This window comes from Podarcis vaucheri (assembly GCF_965113315.1).
Source record: "Podarcis vaucheri genome assembly, chromosome: 4".
In the NCBI taxonomy this organism is placed as follows: domain Eukaryota; kingdom Metazoa; phylum Chordata; class Lepidosauria; order Squamata; family Lacertidae; genus Podarcis; species Podarcis vaucheri.
This window is the reverse complement of record NC_138762.1, coordinates 31,038,041-31,061,703: the sequence shown is the minus strand read 5'-3', so window position 1 is coordinate 31,061,703 and position 23,663 is coordinate 31,038,041. Positions and strand designations below refer to the sequence as shown.

Sequence of the window (23,663 nt, the reverse complement as noted above, 5' to 3'; positions counted from 1 at the left end):
TGTCTTCCACTGCCTCCCGCAGTTTGGTCAAACTCATGCTGGTAGCTTCGAGAACACTGTCCAACCATCTCGTCCTCTGTCGCCCCCTTTTCCTTGTGCCCTCCATCTTTCCCAACATCAGGGTCTTTTCCAGGGAGTTTTCTCTTCTCATGAGGTATTGGAGCCTCAGCTTCAGGATCTGTCCTTCTAGTGAGCACTCAGGGCTTTTTTCCTTAAGAATGGATGCTACTGATAGCCGCCTCTTTTAACCATCCTTTTAAAGCCACCCACGCTGCTCGCCATCGCTGCCTCCTGGGGGCGAGTTCCGAAGATTAATTCGCTGCCACCCCTCACAACCCCTGGAGGGCAGCAGCAGAATGGCCAGAGCTGCAGTGAACTCTAAAGCCTCCTTTCTCAAACTAGGCACCTGAAGGGCTCCGACGAGCTCCTTCTAAAACTCCAGCAGAAGCAAACAGCTGCTGCTGCTGCCAAAGCTTTAGCAACAATTAAGAGTCGAGGATCCCTGTTGAAACGCCCCCGTCAACAAACCGCGCCTCTGCAGCCGAGCGCATGCGCACCTTCCCCTGAGCGGCAACGGCGCCCTCTGCCGATCGGCCGCACGCTGACGTAAACCCGAGAGAGAGAGAGAGCGCCGACACGCCTCCTTTGGACGGGCGCCACGAGGTGGACAATAAGGCACGCGGGCGACCGTTGCTGTCACGTGTTCGCCCCAGCGTTCCTTTCTCCGCCCCCGCCTCCCCCCCCCGCTGTTTTCTCGCTCCAAGGCGACTGAGACGCAGTGCGGCTGAGGGAAGGGAGGGAGGCGACATGGGAGAAGGCGGCGAGCTGCCGGACTTCGAGGGGCTCGTGCTGGATCTGGGGCAGGAGAAGCAGATGAAGTGAGTCTCCTCCGCCCAGCAGCGCTGTGCAGAGCCCCGCGCAAAAGGGGCGCCTCGTTTCTGACTGGCAGGAGCGCCAGAGTCCGCCCTCATAATAATAATAATAATTAATAATTGTTTGACTGCTTGAAGGAACTACTTTTCTACATGTGCTCTCACGGTGTTCCCTTCTGCGCCCTGTATTAATAATGATATTTTAGCTGGAGCGTCGAAGGGCTTCGTTTGTATTCATCGCCTTACCAGCAACAACCCTTCAAGGTAGAACAGTAGGAATGCCTCTATCGTGAGACAAGAGGGAGATGGAGAGGGAGAGGAATAATGGCTTCTGCCTCCCTGAAGGACCTGCTGGGTTTACTAAAGAGGAGAGTCTTGAATCCAACACTTCCAAACGGATTGCGTGGCATGCTTGGCCAATTATACAGCTCAAATCTCAGCGTTGACATCAGTTGCACATTTTTAAATTAAATGTTCCATGTTAGAACATTGATGGGTGGTGTCTTTGGCTTCTGCCTACGCAAGAGGCCACACCGCCTGAAATCATGTGGAGGTTAGAGCACAGTGTCATCCATATGAACTTGGCCGTCAGCTTATTTGTGACTGAAGCTCATTTTTTTCATGTAGCTATCACTAGCTGTTTTTGGGTGAATTCAGTATGCCAGATGCCATTGTTATCCTATGTCTTCTGTGAAACCAAAGTACACTGTACATCACAACACTCAGGTGCCTTTTGGGTTATTTTTGATATGTTATAACCCATGCTAAGCATTGTTATGGAAGGGTGGGTTATAAAGGTTAAATACATGCTGCATTCTGGTTTAGGGTTCCAAGGTGTGGAAACACTGGGAGTGGGATTTGAATGAAGGAAAGGATATGAGAGAAGCAGCTCCATGTGCGTGCAGAAATATAATACCACCCCTCCAGAATCATGCATCTAGAATACCGCAACACACACTAGACTCGGCTGACCTTGAATATGGTCGGGAAACTGCAACTAGTTCAAAACGCAGTCACAGGAGTTTTGAATGGTACCTTATGAGGATGTGTTCCTCAGTGAAAAATCCCCCAGTTATCATATATGTTGCCTTCTGTACACCTCTGGCCTGTCAGCCAAATGCAACCCTCTCTATCTGGCCTTTGGACTCTCCCCAAGCCATGACCCCTTTCACCAAGCTGCAACCCTTATGAGGTCTGCTCTACACCCTCCTTTAGTGCTGCTGCCTGGTTGGAATGTGTCCTAGAACCATGATAATGACACTTCCTTGCCTGGATTGGGAGTGAATGTGTGGGTGAGTGATGTAGAAACCTCTGGTTCTTGTGGCTGGAATGTAGCCTTTTGTACAAAGATAATAGTCACACCTGTTGTCCATCCACTTTTGCTTCTGAGCCCACCCACCATTGTGTGCATCCCTTGGGCTGAAAATTATTCCCTTCCCCTTGTCTATTAGAAGGTTCTAAATTATGTAACTATTTGTTATTTCCACATTTCAGAGAAGTGCTAGAACTCTCAGTATTCGAAATGAAAAACACAGTAGCAGAACTGGAGAAAAGACTTAACAGTGTTGAGGATGAAGGTAAGAAACTAAATTCTAGCCTTCTGCAAATGTAATAAAAAGCCCATGATGTTGTACATCTAATTACAAAGTAAACACAACAAGAGTCTTCAGGCATTGATATTAAATTGCCTTTTAAATGCCAGCTGTGCATGCTGATCAAAGCATACTGTTGCATTTTTCTCACTTCCATGAGTAGCAAGAAGCTGCAGGAACAGCAGTAAGTGGGTTTGGGATTCTTTTGGAGGAAAAAGCACAGGAGACTTGCAGCATTTTTGTAATATTTCTTTTATGAATATTCAGCAAAAGTGGGGGCAGAGACAGCAGTTCCAAGACAGCAGATACACTAATACACATCAGTTCTCTAGAAAGCCCCTGCATGACAAGGTGCTTCAGGCTCAATACTTGGCACATGTTCACACATATACTCCCTAATTCTGCCTCTTACCTGCATGTTCCAAAGAATCTCACAAGTGGTGCTGTTCTCTCTCTCTCTCTCTCTCTCACACACACACACACACACACACAAGCTCTGATGATTTTCCCATTCCAAACACTCAAGAGATCTCTATTAGGAAATATCTTAAATGGTCCATGGTCAGAGCTGATGGAAGTTGTAGTCAAGCAACATCTGGAGGCACCATGTTGCCAACCCCTGTCTTAACAATTAGCTACCAGAAAGAGACATCAGCTGGCCCATCTTCCCAGCAAATGGAATCTGCCAGCCATCTGTAATAATGAAATTGGATTCAGGTTTCCAATGTGTGGGGACAACAGCTCACTTGCTCTGGTACCAAAACCATTAAGCATCCTCTGCCAATGAACAGTCAACCTGCCCAGTTTTTAGCAGGGAAGGAAGTCTTTCCCCCTTATCAGGTGCTTCATTCCTTCTGCATTTTGCTGCCCTGTGGACCAAGAACCTATGAGATGTTCTAGCATGTTATGGATTTGGGTAGCCTTGTCAGTTTGTGCTGCAGATGAATATTTTAGCAAATTTCTCAGAGTTTAAAACAGACCATTGTTAACCTTAAATGAATCATGCTGAATTGCAATTTATTTTTGCTTTAAGACAATGAATGGAAAACCAGATATGAAACCCAAATAGAATTGAACAGACAGTTAGAAAGGCAAATTGGCCTTCTCCAGGGAAAAATGGAGCAAGTTCATGAAAGCCCAACAGGTATGGCTTAAGATTTTTTGTTTGGCATTGACAGCTATTACTCACAAACATTGTCTGTGCTTGCATATTGTTGATCAGAAGGCTCATGGCATTTTTTTTTTATTTGTAGACAGATTGGCATCTGTTCGCTCCTTTGATCAAATGCATGTGGTAAGTATGGTGGCATTTTAACTGAACAAATGTCTAGTAGTTCTACTATATTCTACTATATAAGGAAATGTATGTTTTATATTGCAGATAGATTGGTAATCTTGAGATACGTCTACTCCCCTCTCGTTCTGCCTTGTAGCATTTCATCGAGGAGTGGTTTGGCTTAAATAATTGCTGGCTTTTACCATTGAATTGTTGTGCTTTTTAACCGCCCCAGCCTCTTTTGGACTGTTCCCATGATGGCTGTAGGAAAAGCCTGCATGGGTCGGCACCCAGCATATGGTGAGACAGTCATATGTGATCACTGATCTGTGTACAAATTGGCTTTATAATGCATTGGCAAATGCTGAGAATGAGCCCTGTTTCTTAGGACTTCTTCATGCATTGCTGGGTGGTGGTGATATCCTGCTGGTCTGTTTGTTTAAGAGACTTCTATACTGTTTTTAGAACAATTGTTTCACAAATTCCCAATACCCTTATCAATAAAATTTGACAACTAAAACCAGCACTGGACAAATGGCCTAATTTCCAGCCAATATCTGGAATAAACATTACTTTAACAAAATCAAAGAAGGAGTCTCCCTAACTTCCTCACCCATGACAATCTCGAATAAACTTCAGTGATACAATGACTGCAAAATGCTATGAACATGCATTAAACATGGACTCCTGACACATATGCAGTCAGGAACTTCTCACCCCTAACCCTAAATTAGAGATTAGAAAAGACTCAAATGAACTGCTTTGGAAGACACATTTGCCTGTTTGTATTTTTGTAATACTTTAAAATAATATGAGAAAAAAATGTTTCTCTCAGAGGTTACAATATTTGCATTTAATACTGGAGGTGTGGGATGAAGTATTGTCTTTTGTTTGTTTGCTTGCTTTTGTTTCAAATGCTTTCACTGAAGTCCAAGGTTAACATAGGCTAAATGGAGAGCTAGCAGAACCATTTAGAAAATCCTCTGCTTTTGACTTGAGCAAGGTTAGAAAGCATGTTCAGATCTTGGTTAGATAAACTCTGGGACTATACTACTTCATAGGCTTGGGAGTATCACAGGGTTTGGTCCCTGGAGCCTTAAACATCCCACTGCCAAATCTTTTGGTCAGTGATTGCTTTGCTCCTTGTCAGCTGCAGATCTTGGACTTAGAACAGATGACATATTAAGCCAATTTAAGATAGTATGGCAACGTTATTAGTTAATTTAGAACTCTTAAGGGAGAAGCAATTTTTCCTGAGATTTCTCTAAGATAACTTATTATTAGTTGACCCCTTTCCTAATCAAACTGAAGCCAGTGACCATCATTTATAACAGGAGAACCAAATTAGAATAGGCTATTCTACCAGAACTTGGCTTTCCCCTACAGCTTTGTTTAGCCTGCAAAGGTTAATATGCTTGAGTTAAAGTAATAAGGTAATAATAAAAAAATAGGTTTTTAGGTATCATGGGGACAGGCATACTGAAATCAAAGTAGAATTTTTAATGGTAATGAAAATGGTTGGATGACAAATGCAGGAGCAAATTGGATTTTCCGTGTGCAATTGCTGCTAAAGGTCACTCTCTTTGCTCTGTCAAAGAGACATCTTTCTGAGAGTTGTTTTTTTCTCTGTGCCTTTTACAGTCAATTGTTATCTATGTATTATGGTGTTTCTAAGTATATCTTTTGAGCTTGGTTTCTTCCCCAAAGTGGTGGTGGAGTAGAACCAATGAACATGATTAGATGCAGCAGGATAGAACTGAAAGGTGTAACGTACAAGGAGAATCTGTATCTTTACATTTCAAGGTAGATATTGAAACTGCTCCCTAAAATCAAGTGGCAGCTCAGCGGCATCCCTGCTATCTGCTCTGTTTCATTGGCACATTCTTTAGTGCCATATGTGCTTTATTTTATACTGGCAACAATTATGAAGCAATCAAAATGCAATTCACTGGAAGCATCATGCACTGTGAATTTTGCTTTCTGCAAAATTAGGAAGCCAGCATCCTTTCATCAAAAGAGATTTCAGGGAATGAACAAAAATTTTCTTCAGAATTCTTTTTTTAGCAGAGGTGGCCTTCCTCTGTTTCTGCCATGGTGACAATACCTGCACGACAGCAACCTAATAGACAGATCCTGATAGGCAAATACACTGGTGAAAATTGCAGGACTTCCATAAGTATGATACATGTAGTTGTGATACCGTCTTAGCAACATTTCTGTTGGGAACAATTGAGGAAGCTGGGATACATTATGTAACTTATAGTGGATATCATTCATTCTGTAACCCTGCATCCATACCAGTTTTCCTATGGGAAGCTACAGAACTTGGGTTTCAAGATTCAGAGACAGTAATGATTCTGAATTCATGTTTCTGTGTTTGCGCTCGGGTCTTGTTAGCAAGTTTCCTCCAGGCACCTGGCTGGTCTCTGTGAGATCAGAATGCTGGACTAAATGGGCCAGTGGCCTCATTCAACAGGGATCTTATATTCTCAAGATGAAGGAGGATGGCTGTGGATAATGATGCCAGCAAGTGGAAGCATAGGGCTGTGGTATTTCTAGTCCTTGCATGTGTGTCATATGTATATGCAGAGAGTAGTAGAGGGGCACTAAGACTGCACTCCTAACTTAATTTAACTGGGAGTAGGCTCCACTGAATTCAGCAGGACTTGCACCTGAGTAGATGTGGGCATATTTGTGCAGAAAACAGCAAATAAGAGATCACAAGAGCATGCCAATTTACTTGTAAGGAAATATTCCAGTTTAATGATATGGTTGCCATTTTTTATGAGCAAGCTGACTTACAGGGAAACTCTCCCACTTGCCAGGAAAAGCATCCTTCTTTTCAGATTCATGCGAGTATTGGCACTACAACTTATTTTGAAATTGAGAATAATTTCATCACAGCAGAGATCACATGACATTTTGGAAATGTCTTTTTAATGGGTGAGACCAAGGGTGGACTTTGGCAATCTTTTGTACTATGGGGCTCTGTGCAAGGCCAAGATTTTGCGCCCACAAATGGATCTTCTCAATTATGGAATTTCTCAATTTTGTGCCCCCTCAACTTGGCACTGATTTTCCCATGATAAAACTCTGAATTGAAGTCTTAATTAAGGGCATGATGCTCCCACTGGCAATTGCATCAGTTGCAGAGTGAAGCAGGCCTTCCTAGTGTGTTCTGGGGTATATCCTAGGAAAAACAACTAGTTACGAACGGCTAAAGTAATACAGTGGTACTTCCGGTTACGAACTTAATCCGTTCCAGAGGTCTGTTTGTAACCCAAAACTGCTCATAACATGAGACGCACTTTCACTAATGGCGCCTCCCACTGCTGCCGCACTGCCGGTGCTTGACTTCCGCTCGCATCCCAGGGCAAAGTTCACAACAAGGGGCATCTGCTTCCGGGTTAGCGGTGCTCATAACCCGCAGCATTCGGGTTGGCACGTAACATGAGGTTCCACTGTATAGGTTTATTCAATAAACCTGATTGTAAAATTTAAAATTAGCCACCAGGGGGCACTTCATATTTAAATATGCTCCAGGCTTTTAGGTCCCTAGTTTCAGAGTCTTTTAGCTCCTGACATAGGTTAGTGAGATATTTTACATATTGATCACAATTCAGGTAATGATAGCCACCTTGCAGTCCCATTGGTTTCAGTGATTACAGGAGGCTTAAAATTGCTCTAGCATTGGCTGTGTTGTGCCCATTGTATTTGTGTGCTTTATGTTTAATTGAAGAGTAGCCATGTTGTCAGTTTTACCACAAACACCATCATGCGTACAGTATAAATAATTCCATATAGGTGCAATGGGACTTTTGTTACAGTAGCAAAATAAATAAATTAATTAAAATGCAGCCTCTCTAGTCTTAATTTATTTTCACTAATTGGTTGCAAATATAAGTGCTGGCATCCATGAGCTTCACAGTTGTGGCTTATAATGTTAAAATATGTCATTAAGCTAGCTGATAGAGACCACCTATTGGCTTTTCAAGGAGGGAATGTTTTTCTCTTTCAGATGGGATATTTGCATTCAGTTTCAAATGGCAGGTTGACTAGCTTACAGGGGCTTCACAGTGGTTGTCATTTCCACAGTGTGTCAAACAAATACATCACATCTGGGCCTCTACCCGATGGAGAAAGTAAAAGGGAATTGAGATTAAAATAAATGCCACTAGCTCAGCAGTTGATATGCCAAATTTTGGGGGAAACAAATTTGCAGTCCTTTGAGAAGGGGCTTAAAATGCATTTTGAATACTAGGGACTAATTAATTAGAAACGCTACTTGCATTGCTAATTGTGCAATATGCTATATTATCCAGAATGTGATTACTGTGTATGTTAGTGGCTTTAAAAAACCAGAGGCTGCCTGCAGCCACATAAAACAGTTGAATAATGGTTAAACCAGCAATACTGCAGAAGTGGAGAAACAAGGATCTGATGAGGCAATTCTCTCCTGAAACCTGAGACTTTGCTAAATGCCAAAAATAAGATATGAAATCAAGGGAGCAGCTCATCAAATTATGATGCTCCACAGCCTTTTAGGTTGTAATCGTTTGCACACTTACCTAGGATGAATTGATAATCTTTCTATTTCAGTTTCTCTCTGTGTTCCTTTTTCCAAATCTTAACTTCAGTTCACCCTTTCCATATCACTCTCTGATTTTTTAAAAAAAACTTGCATGAAATTTTGTACACATGCCGTGTAATATGCATATTTTTAATGCAGTTTTGCCTAATATACACATTTTGTGAGCAATTTCCCCTCATCTGAAGTACTTCTGTGCATTGTTTTCATGAATATATGCATTTTTGTGTATACTTTCTCCTTTATACACTTTTCCCTATGTATTTTTTTTGTTGGAGAACAGCATTGCAAAATTTGGAGAAGTACAAATTTTGAAGGATAGCTTGCTGGATTTTGGTTTGCAAATTGTTTTGGGAAGTGCAAATTAGGTAGGCTTGCACATTTCTCTCTCCTCCGTCCTGCTCTGTCCCTACCTGGGAGTAAGCTCTATTGAACATAGTGGGACTCACTTGGAAGTCAGCATACATGTGATTGTACAGTTACGTATTCCCCACTTCCCTGAGTACCGAGGCATTCCAAGGACAGCCATTACTCCAGTTTGGTTTCCTTTGGAGAAAGAGCTCAGTGGAGACTTAAGGCATTTCTGTAATAATTTGAGTTTATTTATAAATATACAAGGTGAACAAAGGTGGAGGCACACAGCCTAACTCATTTACCAGCAGCAAATTCAACAGTCCTACATCTGCTGGGCAAAGAAGGCAGCTTTGTACCCCTAGAAAGGTTTAGCTTAAAGCTCCTATAGCTCTTTCTTTCTCCCAGGAGCAAATTAGCCATGATGTCTGTCACATAGTAGTTTGCACTTGGGTAGCTGATTATTACAGAATAAATAGTTGGGTGCAGGGAAGCCAAACTCAAACCACAACTATGATGTTTGAGGAGATGAAAAAAGAGGCTTTAATCCTGCCCACCTCCCAATCAGAATCACCTCCCCATCCATGCCTGATATTTGCAATAGGAGGAAAGCGTTAAATACATTAAGTAAAAAGGCTCCATTTTACTGGTGCATCTTCAATGCAAAAAGAGTATCTCATTGCAGAATGTGATGTTCTTTCATATCTTCACCAATTCCTCAACAAATGAGTAGGCTACTTCAAATGGCAGTTACATTGGCAACATTTTGGATAACAAAATAATATTATTCTTTGGTTTACTCATCAGCTCTTTTAGTGATTGTTTCTTGTCTCTGAAGCAAAATTGGGATACTCACTGGTAAATATTTGTTTAGTTCATAGTTCGCCTTCTTGGAACCCAGGAGAGTTGTATGACAGATGAGGCTTATAGCTCCTGACATGTTGTCATTCTGTCTGCGCTACAAAGATTTCTTTTTCCCATTTGCTTTGGGGAGAAAACACATTTGTTTTAGGGATCCCCCCCCCACTTTGAATCAAGAATAGAAGGAAATTTCATTCAGCCTACATTTTAAACTGCAACCTATTTCACAGTTCCCAGGTTTATATGCTGTGTGGAGCATAGGTGGACAATCAGATTTTGTTGACAATACACTTCTGTGTATTTAGTGATACAGTTTTGGTGCAAAAATGCATATTTTACATGGAAATGTGTACAGAAATGCATAAATTACATATATTAAGGGAAAATGTATAGAAAAACATACATTTTTGCATACTTTAGGGGAGAGTACGAACAAAAATGTGCATGATTTAAAAGAAATGTTTCATGCATTTAAAAAATCCACAGGAAATGAGACAACAAACCAATGATTGAACACACACAAAACTGACATGGAACAAACACACATATGAATTGACCAACATTCTCTCCATGACAGTGGTCAACTGTTGGTTTATATTACAAGAAAGAAACATTTTTTTAAAACCTAAAATAACAACAAGCAACTTCACAAAATCAATAATAATGATGATGATAATAATAATAATAATAATAATAATAATAATAATAATAATAATAATATCATCTTTATTGCCACTGCCCCCTTCGGGGACAACGAAATTACTTGACTGCTCCATAAAAACACTAATTAAACAATACAGTATAATACAGCAAGGGAGATTAGATGACTTTCAAAGTCCGGGCTTCCCATTCAGGGCCGAGATCGCTCTGGAGAAGAAGCTGTTCTTAAGACGGCTCGTTCTTGTCTTCATCGTCCTGTATCTCCGTCCCGACGGCAAGAGCTCGAAGAGACAGTGACCAGGATGTGATGGATCTTTTACTATGTCCAGTGCCTTCCTATGGCACCTTGTGGCATAAATCTGCTCTAAGGTGGAGAGTGGGCAGCCAACAATGCTCTCTGCTGCCTTAACAACCCTGCACAACCCCATCCTGTCCTGGATAGTACAGCTTCCGTACCACACACATAAGCCATAAGTGAGCACGCTCTCAATGGCACAGTGATAGAAGGCAAGCAGCAGTTTCTGCGGAAGATGGTTTTTCCTTAGTATTCTCAAAAAGTACAGTCTCTGCTGCACCTTCTTCACAAGCCCCCTTGTGTTGACACTCCAGGACATATCCTCTTGTAATTCAATGCCCCAAAATCTGAACGTTGTTACCCTCTCCACACAGACCCCATCAATCAAAAGTGGCTGGACGTTGCTCTTCTGTCTCCTGAAGTCCACCACAAGCTCCTTTGTCTTCCTTGTATTTATGAGCAAGTTGTTAGCTCTGCACCACTCTGTCAGCCGCTCCACCTCATCTCTATAATCCGTTTCACCCTCCCTTTCAGGGATGAGCCCAATCACAGTTGTGTCATCTGCAAATTTGACAACCCTATTACTAGGGTGAGTAGCGACATAATCGTACGACACAATACTCAAAACTACTGAGTGAAAGGCCTGGGAACAGAAGATAGACTTTGCCTGGTGCCTGAAGTTACCAAAGTAGGAGCCAAATGAGCTTGGAGGGGAAGAAGGTTGTACAAGCAGGGTGTCACAGCATAAAAGGCCCTTCCTTTCCCTGGACTACTGATGGGGACCCCATGTGGAGGGTCATCAGATGACCAAAGCAGACAGGCAAGTTGATATGATAACAGGAGTTCCTAAATGTTAGTTATCCTTTTTCTGCATAGATCCAATTAGTTTGACTTAAATCCACTGCCAATCAGATCTACTGGTTTTCTAGGCTCTAGTATATCAATGGTGGAGGTTCTTCATTCGAGAGAGAATCATCCATAAATGGAAGATGCATGCTAGACTTTGGTGTTTATTCAAGAAGAAAAAGTAGTTTTTCATCTTTCCATGCTGTGTGTTACTTCCTCTAGAGAAGATTAAAGTTAACAATCAGCTGCCCAGCTATGGGAGAATTCGTCTTGCAGTCTGTGGCTCTGGTGTCAGTTTTTGACTTCAAAACCAGCAGGGGATTTATTGTAATATGTCAGCATTTTTTAAATAACATGCCACTTTTGTTCACTTCTCTGTAAATTGTGCTCTCTGGGGTTTTTTTTTTTATATATAAAAAGAATACTTCTTTCATCAAGCTAAAAAATGGACAGCTCTATTGTGGAACTAGTGTGATATATTTTTTAATGATCAAATCCAAATAACTCTTCTTACTATATGCTGTTTACCTTCTCCCCCCCCCATATAACCTGTACAGTACCTGACTCCATAGAACTTGAAAGAATTTCTGCAATGAGCTTCTTGCAGTAGTCCCATCACAGTGAAAAATTTTCAGTGCAATCTGATGCATGCTTACTCAGAAGTAAGTCCCACTTTGTACAATGGGCCTTACTCTTTGGCAGTAAGAGTGCAGTCCTAAACACATTTACATAAAGTAAGTCCCACTGAATGCAGTGGAGCTTCCTTCTAAGAGATCTGTATAGGAAAGCATTGTTGGGATACATTTTGCATAAGCTGATTCCTACCTGTTTCCACGGTGATAATGGAGTGGCCATATTGCTTTATAATCTGGACCTTTATGACACATATTCCTCTTCATTTTAAAATGTTGAGATTGGAGGTTACACAGGAGGCTTTCTTGTGAAGAACTTTCAGAGCAGTATCTTTCATAGTGCTTTGCATAAGATTTTTCAGGTACAAGCTGCCTTTGCATAGGCTTGACTGAAATGGTTTGCAGGTGAAATGGAGAAGGCTGATGGGCCTAATTAGAACCATGGGCCAGAGATTCACCACTTTGGTTGGCCACTGAGTGGCAGGAGCTCTCCAGGGTTTTAGAAAGCGGTCTTTCCCAACCCTACCTGGACATGTAATGGCAATCCATGGTTTTCCACAGTGTGAATGAGCTGGGGCAAGCTTCTGGTTCACACACACTTTCCTCTTTCATGACTGCAAGGTGGAGCTCAAAAGTTTTTTTCTTCCAGTTTTAAGCCCAGTAAGGTTCTGATGATGTCTGAACTTGCAAGTTTTGGAGCCTGCCTTGTTCTCAAACTATAGTTTAAACTAACTGTAATTTTATCAGGTTGGACATTGCAGGGAACCGTGGTTGTTTTAAACCAAGTGGAGGTTTCCACTCCCCTCCTCTGGTGGACAAGAGAGGAAGAGGAAATGCATAAGCTGAAGGCTTCCTATAACTTGTTCAAGTAGCAGGAAGCCATAGTTTTCCATAGTGTCTGAACTGGACCAGTGCCTAAGACTTTTGAAGGAGGGGGAGAACTGACACAGAATTATGTAAATGGTACTGAAAACAATGCTGCCAAATCAGCAAGAAGCTTGTAAAGCAAAGTAGGTCTGTGCAACTGAACCATGATCTTTCCTACCCACGGCATTTACCTAAACTGGAGTTACAGAAAACACAATTTGCTCAGTTGGGGGAGGACAAGAATCAAAGTGAGCTGCAAGCATCTCATTAAGACATTGAAACTTTACAGTGCAGAACTGATAGCAACATATGGCCTGTTTTTTCTTGTCTTCATCTTTTTGGGCAAGTCAGCAGGAGACTAATAAACAGCAGGAAGAACAGTGACCGCAATTGCTAAGCATTAAAAGTGCACATCCATAAATTCAGGATAATAGAAATTGTCATCTCCATTTTTCAGTTAGTGAAATAACAAGAAACTATGTATAAATCTGTTGGTTTTATTCTATTTTATTTTGTACCTAATGGCAGGATTCTTTAAATCAATTTCTTAAACAACTGGGAGAAGAGAAGAAAAGTCTGCAGAACCAACTGAAAGATTACGAGCTTCGATTGGAACAAGAAGCAAAGGTTTGTATTTTGCCATAACCAGCACCACAAATACTTTAGAAGTTTTTATTTGTTGTCCAATATGTTGTTGTTTACAACACTGATGAAAAGAATACGAGAATGAATATATAAATAAATCCTGAGCTATGCTTTTCTTTAATCTTTTGTCTGTTCTTCTGTTGTAACTACTTATCTGTTGTTTTGGAATTTAGGCTTACCATAAAGCTAATGATGAACGTCGTGCATACTTAGCCGTGATTTCACAAGTAAGTCCAAAAATCTTTGTAGCCTGATGAGAAAACATTTTATCCTAAGCTGATCATTACTCTTTTCCCGCTGGACTTTTCTTCTCCATTTTAAGCTGATTTGCCTCCAAGCCAGAAAACTCTGCAAAGCTAAGTCTGACTCAGCTGGAATGCTAGAAAGGGATGTTAATCACTCTTGCCATCTTTTTGCCCATGTCGAATTAAATGGTTGAATCTGTGCTTCCACCCTTGACAGCCAATTGACTACTTTGTTCCACCACCAGCAGCCTCATTTCTATACTGCATTAAGTTTTACTGCTGGCAGACAGGTTCTCTACATATTACTTCTTTCTCCCCCAGCTGCAATTCTATTAAAAATAAGCCATTGTACCACTTTGATATCATCATAAGGTGGAAGATCTTCAGTTACATATTTTCGTTTTCTACATCAGTCCTGACTAGATCTTTGCCTTTGAGTAACCAGTGGCTTTTGTTGGCTCATTACTTGAGTTTAATTAAACTTTGAAATGAAAAGACTTCCAGTCCTTTACAAAATATTCCAAAGACTTGACTGTTTGGAAGGAGGAAAGATGATGAAGTATCCCATTTTAAAATACATTTGTTCCTGTCTGCTAAGCCTGATAACTAAAATTACCTGGGGGCCTGCCAGTCTCCTGTCTAAAAAAAAGTTACTGAATATGTTACTCTGTTAAAATAATATGTCTGTTATGCTGCCTTAATTTTCCTCAAAGTAGCTTACAAAACAAATCCATACAAAAACATAGCAGACTAACAATCCTAACTATGTCTACTCACAGGTCAGTCCTGTTGTATTCATTGGGGCTTAGTCTCAGGTGAGTGGAGTTCAGATTGCAGCCTGATTTGTCCCATTCATTTCAATTGGTTTCAAGTTCAGCCATCGTATTATAGGTTGGATTCAGACTCAGTGGCATAATAAAACTGCAAAACATAAAACTGCAAAAGTCAGCATTATAAGAACAGCACTTGAAAGCAGCAGTATATCTGAAATACCACAAGAACCCAGGAGGACAGGATGGTCTTCTCTTGATGCCTCAAATATAGCTATGGAGGTACCAAGTGAGCATGTCTAGTGAAGGAGTTTCATAGTTTGGGCGCTACCAGAAAAGGCTCTCTTGCCAATGTGTTAGCTACCAAAACCACAAGTAGGAAAAGGATCTGTGGAGACATGAAAAGTGGGAAGCTGTCATATACTGTACCAAGTCAGACCATTATTCCATCTGGCAGTGGCTATCCAGAACTTCAGGCAGTCCTACCTGCAGATGCTTTGGATTAGACCTGGGGCCTTCTGCATGCAAAGAAGATGCTCTACAGAGCCCTTCCCCAATCGAAGATGATTTTAATTGGCAGGCAAATTCATATTGGAGAAGATGGTCCTTTATATAATGTGGCTCAATCAGGGTCAAAAACAGCACTTTGAATTGGGGCTGGAAATGGACATCACAGGCAACCTGATGAGTTTCAGTATTATTTTAATGAACTTTTCAGAAGGAAGCTATTGTAGTTCAAGCATTTACGTGAGCACCCTGCTTCGGCATCAAGCTGCCTTCAAATAGATTTCCCTTGGCCAGCCCTGTTGGTGTGCCTTCCCTGGTTCAGGCTGCTAAATAGATTTAGCATTTATCTAGTTATTTAAATTATTATATATAAACTGCTTTTTAAGCAAAATCCTTCTAATTATATGTGAACATGCCTGTGAACACCCAGCTGAGTGACTCAGAATGGAGCATACTCTTGTTTCTCTCACATATGGCACATATTACATATATACATTCATAGTGTGCGCACACAAAAATGAAGCTTGTATTCTGCAATCCTAGATTCATATTGCGACTGCTATTGGAAGTGTCATCTTTCCCCAACCCATTTGAAGAGGATTTGGTAGCCCCATAACCCAATATTTGGTTCAGCATGCCACGTGGATTGATGTGCTACATTTTGACTTTTAGGTGCAAAGTATCACATTTTTTAGACTCCTTTAGTAATCAAGAGTGACTTGGATTATATATGACAAATTCCAGCTCTCTTAGTAGCCTTGAATTACTGCAAGCATTTTGGAGGTGCACCCAGAGTTCCTTGTCTTTCAGGAGTAATGGATAAATCATAAATTTTTGGAAGTTACTGTAGCTTGGGAAGTACCTTAGCAATATTCCCTGGCATGAAGTCAAGTCAGCAAGGCTGATGATGATGATGATGATGATGATGTATATATAGTTTGGAAAAGAGTCTCCTTATATTGTTTGAAGAAAATTATTCCTTAAATAGTATTCAAAGTAGTAGCTTGGCATGATGCTTTGCCTCTACTACAAACAAACAACTGTCGCTCAGTTCATTGTGTATCAGTGCAGAGAAAAGGGAAGGCTGCAATTAGCCATGTTTCCATGTATTTAAGCAGCAGGCAAATGGTTCACTCTCTATAATTATCTGTGTCTTCTGGAATGAGGTGCCATTGCTGAAGAACAACTTTGCCTTGTTTGGCTAGCTAATAATGATCCATTTCTGTTTTATAACACATACACCGTTTAAGGAGAATGGAGAGGAAGAAAGGAAGGGAACAAATAGGAGGTATGTGTTCACTCATGGGCACCTAGCTCCCTATTTAGCAAGACTTAGGTTAACCATCTTTGGAAACTATTGGTGCAATCCAGAAAAAGTCAGGCATCCCCTATGTCCTTTTGAAAGTCAGTAAGTTTTCCCTTTGAATTTTTCTGTGTTTTAGGTGGAAGGAGCAACGTATACAGCTCTAGTAGTATTTGCTGTAGCCTCTGAGATCCAAATAGATTTTTCCTCCTTATTCCTCTTCACAAAGAGTTTGTAGATTTCATTGCTAAAGGACAGTTTGGAAATTATACAATACGATTACTAAAAAAGCATGTAAACTAGAAAGCAGATGTTTTAAAAAAACACAAGCATGTCCTTCCCTTTCCAACACCATGATGTCCAAAATCATGTTATGATTTTAAATAGTAGTCTTTATTTGGGATCACCAATAAAAGCACACTTGTGCACAAGTTCTCTTAAGATTCAGATTGTAATAGATTTGTCAATGAAACAATCCTGTTCCATTGGCCAGCAGTCCACTAGCAGGAGCGGTCAGTTGTTATTGGCATTCTAAGCATATGCATAAGACTAAAGTTTCAAGCAGCTGATTTCATTCATTGGTTGATAAATAATAGTATTTATATAGCACTTTCTTAAGTTTTCTGCATGCACTGTCTCAGGTCTACTTCAGACATAATACCCAGCATTGAGAATGGCCTTTCCAACTGAGGAGCCCTGGACTTGCATGCTCCTTCTTTACCTTATATATTCTATTTTATCACATTGATGCTGAGCTGGACAAGCATATTGACAAGGCAGCTATGACAGTGGCTAACCTCTCCAAAAGGGTATGGGAGTATGTGGTGCTAACGTCCAGTACCAACACCAAGGTTGGGCACGGTTGCTTTATGGAAGTGAGTCATGGGCAACTGCAGCCACCACATGCACTATGTCAGGAAGATTTTGGGTATCACATCATAGACAGAGTCTCAAACAAAATGTGCTCTCCCAAGCCCATATTCCAGGCATGTTTGCACTCCTTTCTCAATGACGTCCATAGGATCTTGCCATCTTCCATTCTGTGGACTTGGTTGGTCATGGCCACAGAATGGAAGATGGCAGGATCGCATGGACTTGCTATATGGAGAGCTGGCTTCCAGCATTAGGTCATTGGCAAACCAACTCTGTGTTACAAAGATGTCTGCAGAGCAGGAGAAGACAAGCTTACTCCATCTTCCATGTCACAGGCCTTTAGATATTTGAAGATGACTAACCTATCTCCTCTCAATCTCCTCTTTTCCAGGCTAAACATTCCCAACTCCCTCAACCATTCTACAAAAGTCTTGTCTCCAGACCACAGTCTGACACTCTAACCACTACACCATACTGGCAATTCCCTCACTCCTTTTCTGGTTTGAAGCAAGCAGTAGTTTACTGTGTTATCAGAACTGACAAAAAAGGCTTGTGCTTGTGCTTGCCCTGCAAACCAGGATTGAAATTATGGTTTCTAGGGAGATGTGGTTATGTCCTTAAGTACTCATTTTTACAGTACCAAATAATGATGGTATTTTGTCTTAACCAGGGGTCATAAAAACAACATAACATGCAACATGCATGTAACTTTGTGTTAACAGATCTCTGCCAAATATGTCTGTAACATTTCCAGCTTGCATGTAAAAGCAGGAATGAGCACATATTTACTTCTGCAGATTTCAGGATCACTGAAACCCTCAGAGAGGCAGAAAATGGATGCAGTAGAAATGAAGAGGGAAGACCAGCTTATGCGGTAAATAATATATATATATTTAACCCGACCTGTGGTTTTCAGGAACTTGGGACAGCCTATGCTGTGATTTACCATTTTATTAACACAACATTGTCCTGGTTTGTTTCATGTGGTAAGTCAAATTGTAGCTTACCAAAACTGTGTGAACCTGCTGGCTCCTGGAGTCGAGCTTGCAGCCACTTTGCTCTTCCTCAGTCTTTTTTATTTATTCATATGCCACACTGAACTAAGCCAAGGTTTAGTATGTCCTCTGAACCAGGGCTTGTGGTAAAGCTCTTTTTGTGGTAAAGCCAGGTTGGTGATGGCTGGCTTATTCCAATGTAAAAAAATGTAACACATCACTTAGGACTTATCCACACTTCATCTTCTTCCACTGCTTTTCCCTGGGAAAAACTGCTCTTTAGTGCTCAGTCGGAGCAAATGGCATTTTGGGTTTTCTCTGGACTGACGTTTGCCCTGATTTAGCACTGAAGTGCAGTTTTTTTCAGGGAAAGGAGCAGGGCAAGGGGAAATCCGCTTGGATGCATGTTTTCTAGGCATGGAACAAACAGAAGTGTGGATGAGCCCTTAATGTTTATGACTTGAGTGCTGAACTACAACTCTCATCACCCCTAGCAAGCATGACCAGGGATGATGGATGATGTTCAGCAATACCTGTAGGGTTGAGTGTTCAACACACCTTGTTTATGAAATGTAAGTGAAAACAAAAGCCAGAAGTCTTCTTGGGCTTGCTGGTTTGGTTGTACAACTCTTTGGATTCTAGCACATATTTTTATTTTAAATATTAAGGGAAATGGTCAGTTATCCTACTTATCCCAACCTCTTCCTGTCCGGTTTCACCCAACTGAAAAATCTGAGCAACAATTTCTACTTGATCTTTAATATTTTATAGATGGTGCAGTTCTCGTTTATATAATAACAGTGATAATTTTAACATGGCATTATGCCATAGCCTAATTGCTTCAGGTAGATTTGTAAAAGTCAAACTCAGTCTTTTAATTATACAGGTGCCGCAAAAAGCTTTCCATGTTATTAAATGTTCATAATGAACAGAGAGAGCCAAGCCATTTTGAGGGGACTGAGGATATAAAACTGTTCTGCTGTGTGGGGCTTGTGTGCCAAGTCTGAATTTAGAACAAATAATTGTTGCAGTAACAATTGACTATAGAACCTAGAATAAAGTATCCCATTATGAAAACCAGATCCTGCTGTCTCATTTTTATAATCTTTGTAGTTTGGCAGTCCACAGATTAAGGGCTTATTAACTGCTTGGTCTTTTTAATTAAATATATCAGTTTAATAAAACAATAATATGAAGGGATTAGTGCAGGTGACATCTTCTGATTATTCAGTGAAAATCAATATTTCATCCCTTAATAACTTAGATCAATGGTGGCCAACATGGTGGCTTTCAGATCTTGTAGACTACTGCTTCCAGCATCCCTGGCCATTGGCCATGCACACGGGCTGATGGGAGTCCAAAACGTCAGCCAGACCCTACATGGCCACCCCCGGGCTTTGATGAACAATTCATTGTCTGGAAAACCATCTTGAATATGGTCTCTGATCCTAGCAGTACAAGCAGCAGTGGTGTGTGAGCAGGGTGGAGCAGCCATCGTGCACTCCCCACAACTGTACTGCCACTCACCAAGACAGGGATGGTGTGGGGCAAGGCGGGCAAAGTCAAGAGAGCTTTAGCTTGGTGGCGGCAGCTTCACTGGTGCTGTTGCTACTCCCCTCCTATATATGGCACTGCTGAGTACAACTAACAATAACCTCAATGCTGGACACCTTCATACAAGGAAATGCTCTGAGTTATATCTGTTGCCAGTGTCCCAAGAGTTACTTAGTGCTGTCTCTTAGTGCAGACCCAGGTCATTGAGCCTGAGCTGCCATAGCTGCCGCCTGCCATGAACCACCAGTGGTAGGATTGGCACCAACAGCAGCAGCTAGGTTCTGTGCTTATGATAATATTTTATTTTCTTGTTAATTGTGTTGTTGTAAAGGTATGTTTTATATTTGACTGCCTTTAGTAACATTTTCTTTTGACATGTTGAAGGCAATTTTGTTTCGTTTAACTTTTCTGTGTTAAATGTTCTGTAGTTTGCCTCCTTTTTGATGTTTTATTTTGAAATCTTTAAGATAATATTTTAGTTTTCTGGTAATTATGTTGCTTTGAATGTATAATTTATATTTGCCTTTCTTCAGTAATTTTTTATTCTGGATAGTTTTGTTTGATGTTTTAATATAATGTAAACAGAATTTTTCTAGAAAAATATAAAGCAGTGTAGAAATGAAATTAATAATACTTAATACAGAATTGGGGCTTTTTTCTTGAAACAGGAAATCAGCATCCAGACCACATATTCCTTGTGAAATTTTTATTGGTTCTAGAACAGGCATATACAACTCCCAAGAGACTGCAATCTACTCCCATACTCCCACTAAAAAAATCTGGGCAGTGATCTACCCATTGAATTGACCAAAGTTGTTGAGCTTTTTGGGGGGAGGAAGACCCAAAGATGTTGAGTGATTGACCGGTAGATCGCGATCAGCCAGTTGGACATGCCTGTTCTAGAGGAAGTGGCCATAGTCCCACTGTTCAAAAAACAAGTCAAAAGCTCATTTAGTCAAAAGCTCATTTAGGCTAGCTGGACTCATTGCATGGTTCTTTAAATTCTGACCCACCTTACAACTCTATTAATCATTCACATTTATCAATGGTTTTTTGTTTGTTTTTAGCTCTGCAATAATTAAATAACTGGGTAACAATCTCACATAAGCATGTTTAATTTCTCTTTCTGTGTGAATTTAATGGCAGCTGCCATAATTCTATTAGTTTTCCAGTCCTTTGCTTTCATGGACAAATTCACATAATTAGATCCATGTAGAATCTCTCTTTTTTGAGACAACACATGGTGGTGGGGCACCAGGCATGTGTATGGTACATGTGAACATATATCCATATATTTTAATATCTGCACCCCAGGGACTGACCTGAAAACTTCTTCAGGATGTGGAAGACAGTTATTTGAAGTGTTTTAGGAAGTGATAGCGCTCTTCAGACAAACTTCTGTATCTGCTGTTAGAACAGTAAGGGGTATTTTAAGTGAAGGAAAGTTCCATATAACATATAGACCTTGATGGTGCTTATGAGCACCATGCACAGGCCAATCAGCGTCAGCTTCCTGACTGTAGGAGGAAGATTTCCTGAATGATTCACTTTTAAAGAGGAGCTTATACAATCTGTCTCCCACACAGTTCATTCGGAATAAATGCCACCTCTTGCTTTTCTATTTGCGGTCGCTAACACAGATTAGAATCCCAGTAATGAAAAGGGGATGGGGGGGGGAGGAATCCATCTTTACATTGTTCTTTAACTACCCCGACACCAAACTTTTATCTCCAATCTACTAAAACCACATTTTTCTATTGTGCCAGTGTCAGCCAAAAGTGAGTCAGCTTTAGGAAAAGAGTTTAAAATTCCCATGTAAAATGGCTTTTAGTTTAATCTGATATATCAACTAAAACGGGAATCAAACTGTACTAGTTCATCGATTTAAAAAGCATACCATGTGATGGAAAATCCACAAGTGATTTTCACTCATTACACTGAAAACTATTAGTCAGAATGTCAAGGGCATAACTCTTGCGGCCATTTTTTATCATGAGAACCTAGGAGTTACCACTGCAGTCTGCCTGTATTTCCTGTGGCACCCACGAAATGTGTCAGTTAAATATCTGCTCAAAAATCTACAGTGCATGAGAGACTTTGAGTCACTTTGTTTGCACTTTGTTTGCACTGACTCAGCCTCTTTCTTGCAGCAGCCATTTTGTGTTACGCCACACCCCCACAGCAACTAGTTTGTCACCAGCGCCCACTGACCCTGAAAAGTTGAGGACCCCTGAGATAACATGTGTTAATTGCCTTTCTACCAACTTTAGAGAAAGACAGACAGCAAGAGTCTTTCTTTCTCTTGCTCCTTCTGTTTTCCTCCAAAGTATGGCATGGAGGTAAGAATGAGATCCCCACTACTGCCTGAATTAATTTTATTATTACACTTGTGTCTTTCCCCAAGGAGCTTAGAGTAGCATACATGACCCCTCATCTTACCTTATGGGTTTTTTGTGAAGAAAAGCTAGACTGAGAAGACTGCGACTTCTCTGTTGTATGACAGGGCATGGGGTGGGGTCAGTCTTTTGCTTTTGGAATGGCGACCCTTCCCAAGTTATCTGAAATGTATGGAGAACTCTGAGTCTCTTGTGCTGTGCTGAATGACAGAATTAAATGTAAGGTCAATCATTTCTCTTTCTCCCTACAAATCTGACCCAGATTCTGTCAGGTGGGTGCCTTTCTCTACAATGTAAACTGTAAACACCCAACTTCAGAGTAGTGCTTTTCAATGGAAAGTAATGCAGAATGCTGATGGGTCCATCTTTATGTTTATGTTGGCTGCATATTCCCTGGGAAGATAATAGAATATGTCTAGCCAGCTTCCTTAATTGTATATGTAAGGGCACAGAACTGAACACTGATTCTAGGGAGGATGGTTCCTGCAGAGAACTCTTAATTGGACACACAGAAAACAATTTCCGTTTCTTACAAAGAAATAATTGATACCAGTTATTCCCAGCTTGAATCATTTCTGGGTTTTGTTCAAATGTTCAACATCCTATTGATTATCATATAAATTGTATCATTCCGAAACCATGGACTGGGAATAATTATTGTTAAAGTGTTCTTATTAGTCTCCAAGAACATCCGATTTGGTATACGTATTTATTAACCCTATTTTTTAAGCTTGGCAGCCTACTTACTCTTCAAATTCTAGGCAACCATATTTTTTATAATAGCACTGACAGCAGTGTCTACTAGTAGTAGTAAGGATTGCCAAACAATTTCAGTTTCTGCAGCTACCTGAGCAAGTTTAATTGTGCTTTCTGAATTCTATTTGTCCTTCTTTATGTTTCAGAGGAAAGTGCAATATTCCAAGAAATCAACGAATATTGGACCCAAAGAAAGGACCAATTAAAAAGACTGCAGGAGTCAAGCATCTTCCAAAACTGAAACTCTGATTTCTTATTCCTGGGTCTTTTAGTCATTTGTTCTTCCTTTCCCCCAATAGGAATTGTAGTGAAGTGCAAAGTATTATTTTGATACAGATTATATTAAAAGTAACCCTCCTCTTCCTAATCACGTTTAGGAGCAAGCAAGCCTGATTGACTCTAGTAGATTTGCATATAAGGAAATGTCTGCACCACCTGTTTGGTGCATGACATATTAATGAAAAACCTGGTGAAATCTGCAGCTTGTTGTGGGATCTCTTCCTCATTGTCCTTCACTTCCAGGGGTGGTTCCAGATATGTGTAATTTAGCAGCACTTAATTGTTGCTCTTCCACTTCAAGGTGAATAAGCAATGTATCATGTCAGGTGGGTGAGCATGGTTTCCACAAAATGACCTCAGTGGCCAAATGGGGAGGCTTGGCAGGCCAAAAGGTCCCACCCCTGCTCTAGTACAAGCCTATGATTCTATAGCATGTGCAGTGAAGGGGCAAAGCACAGAACAGGTTGACTGCAGGCAGAAGTTTAAAGGCCTCAGTTTAC

General features: G+C 40.8%; 1 protein-coding gene across 4 annotated transcripts; it reads left to right on the top strand.

The window, feature by feature from the left end:
* The first annotated feature begins 643 nt into the window (after nt 1-643).
* On the top strand, nt 644-23,271 carry LOC309531853 (coiled-coil domain-containing protein 169-like). 4 transcript variants are annotated; one of them, XM_082221616.1, is made up of 9 exons: nt 651-878; nt 2,367-2,449; nt 3,498-3,608; nt 3,718-3,758; nt 13,369-13,467; nt 13,659-13,712; nt 17,981-18,057; nt 19,926-20,010; nt 23,031-23,111. In XM_082221616.1, the coding sequence occupies exons 1-8, from the start codon at nt 808-810 to the stop codon at nt 19,969-19,971; spliced, it is 582 nt and encodes a 193-aa protein (XP_082077742.1). In that variant the 5' UTR covers nt 651-807; the 3' UTR covers nt 19,972-20,010; nt 23,031-23,111. The 4 variants fall into 4 exon arrangements, 3 of the variants coding, with proteins under 3 accessions (XP_082077740.1, XP_082077742.1, XP_082077741.1); XR_014219476.1 differs by having other exon boundaries at nt 653-878; nt 19,921-20,010; XM_082221614.1 differs by lacking the exon at nt 19,926-20,010 and having other exon boundaries at nt 644-878; nt 21,883-23,111.
* The last annotated feature ends 392 nt before the right edge of the window (nt 23,272-23,663 follow it).

What these genes read in the sequence shown, in the direction of transcription:
- LOC309531853 (XM_082221614.1), top strand. Translation starts at nt 808, where the DNA reads ATGGGAGAAGGCGGCGAGCTGCCGGACTTCGAGGGGCTCGTGCTGGAT. An exon ending in GGGCAGGAGAAGCAGATGAA is followed by an intron (nt 879 to 2,366) that starts GTGAGTCTCCTC and finishes TCCACATTTCAG; the next exon opens with AGAAGTGCTAGAACTCTCAG. An exon ending in AGGGAAGACCAGCTTATGCG is followed by an intron (nt 18,058 to 21,882) that starts GTAAATAATATA and finishes TCTTTCTTGCAG; the next exon opens with CAGCCATTTTGTGTTACGCC.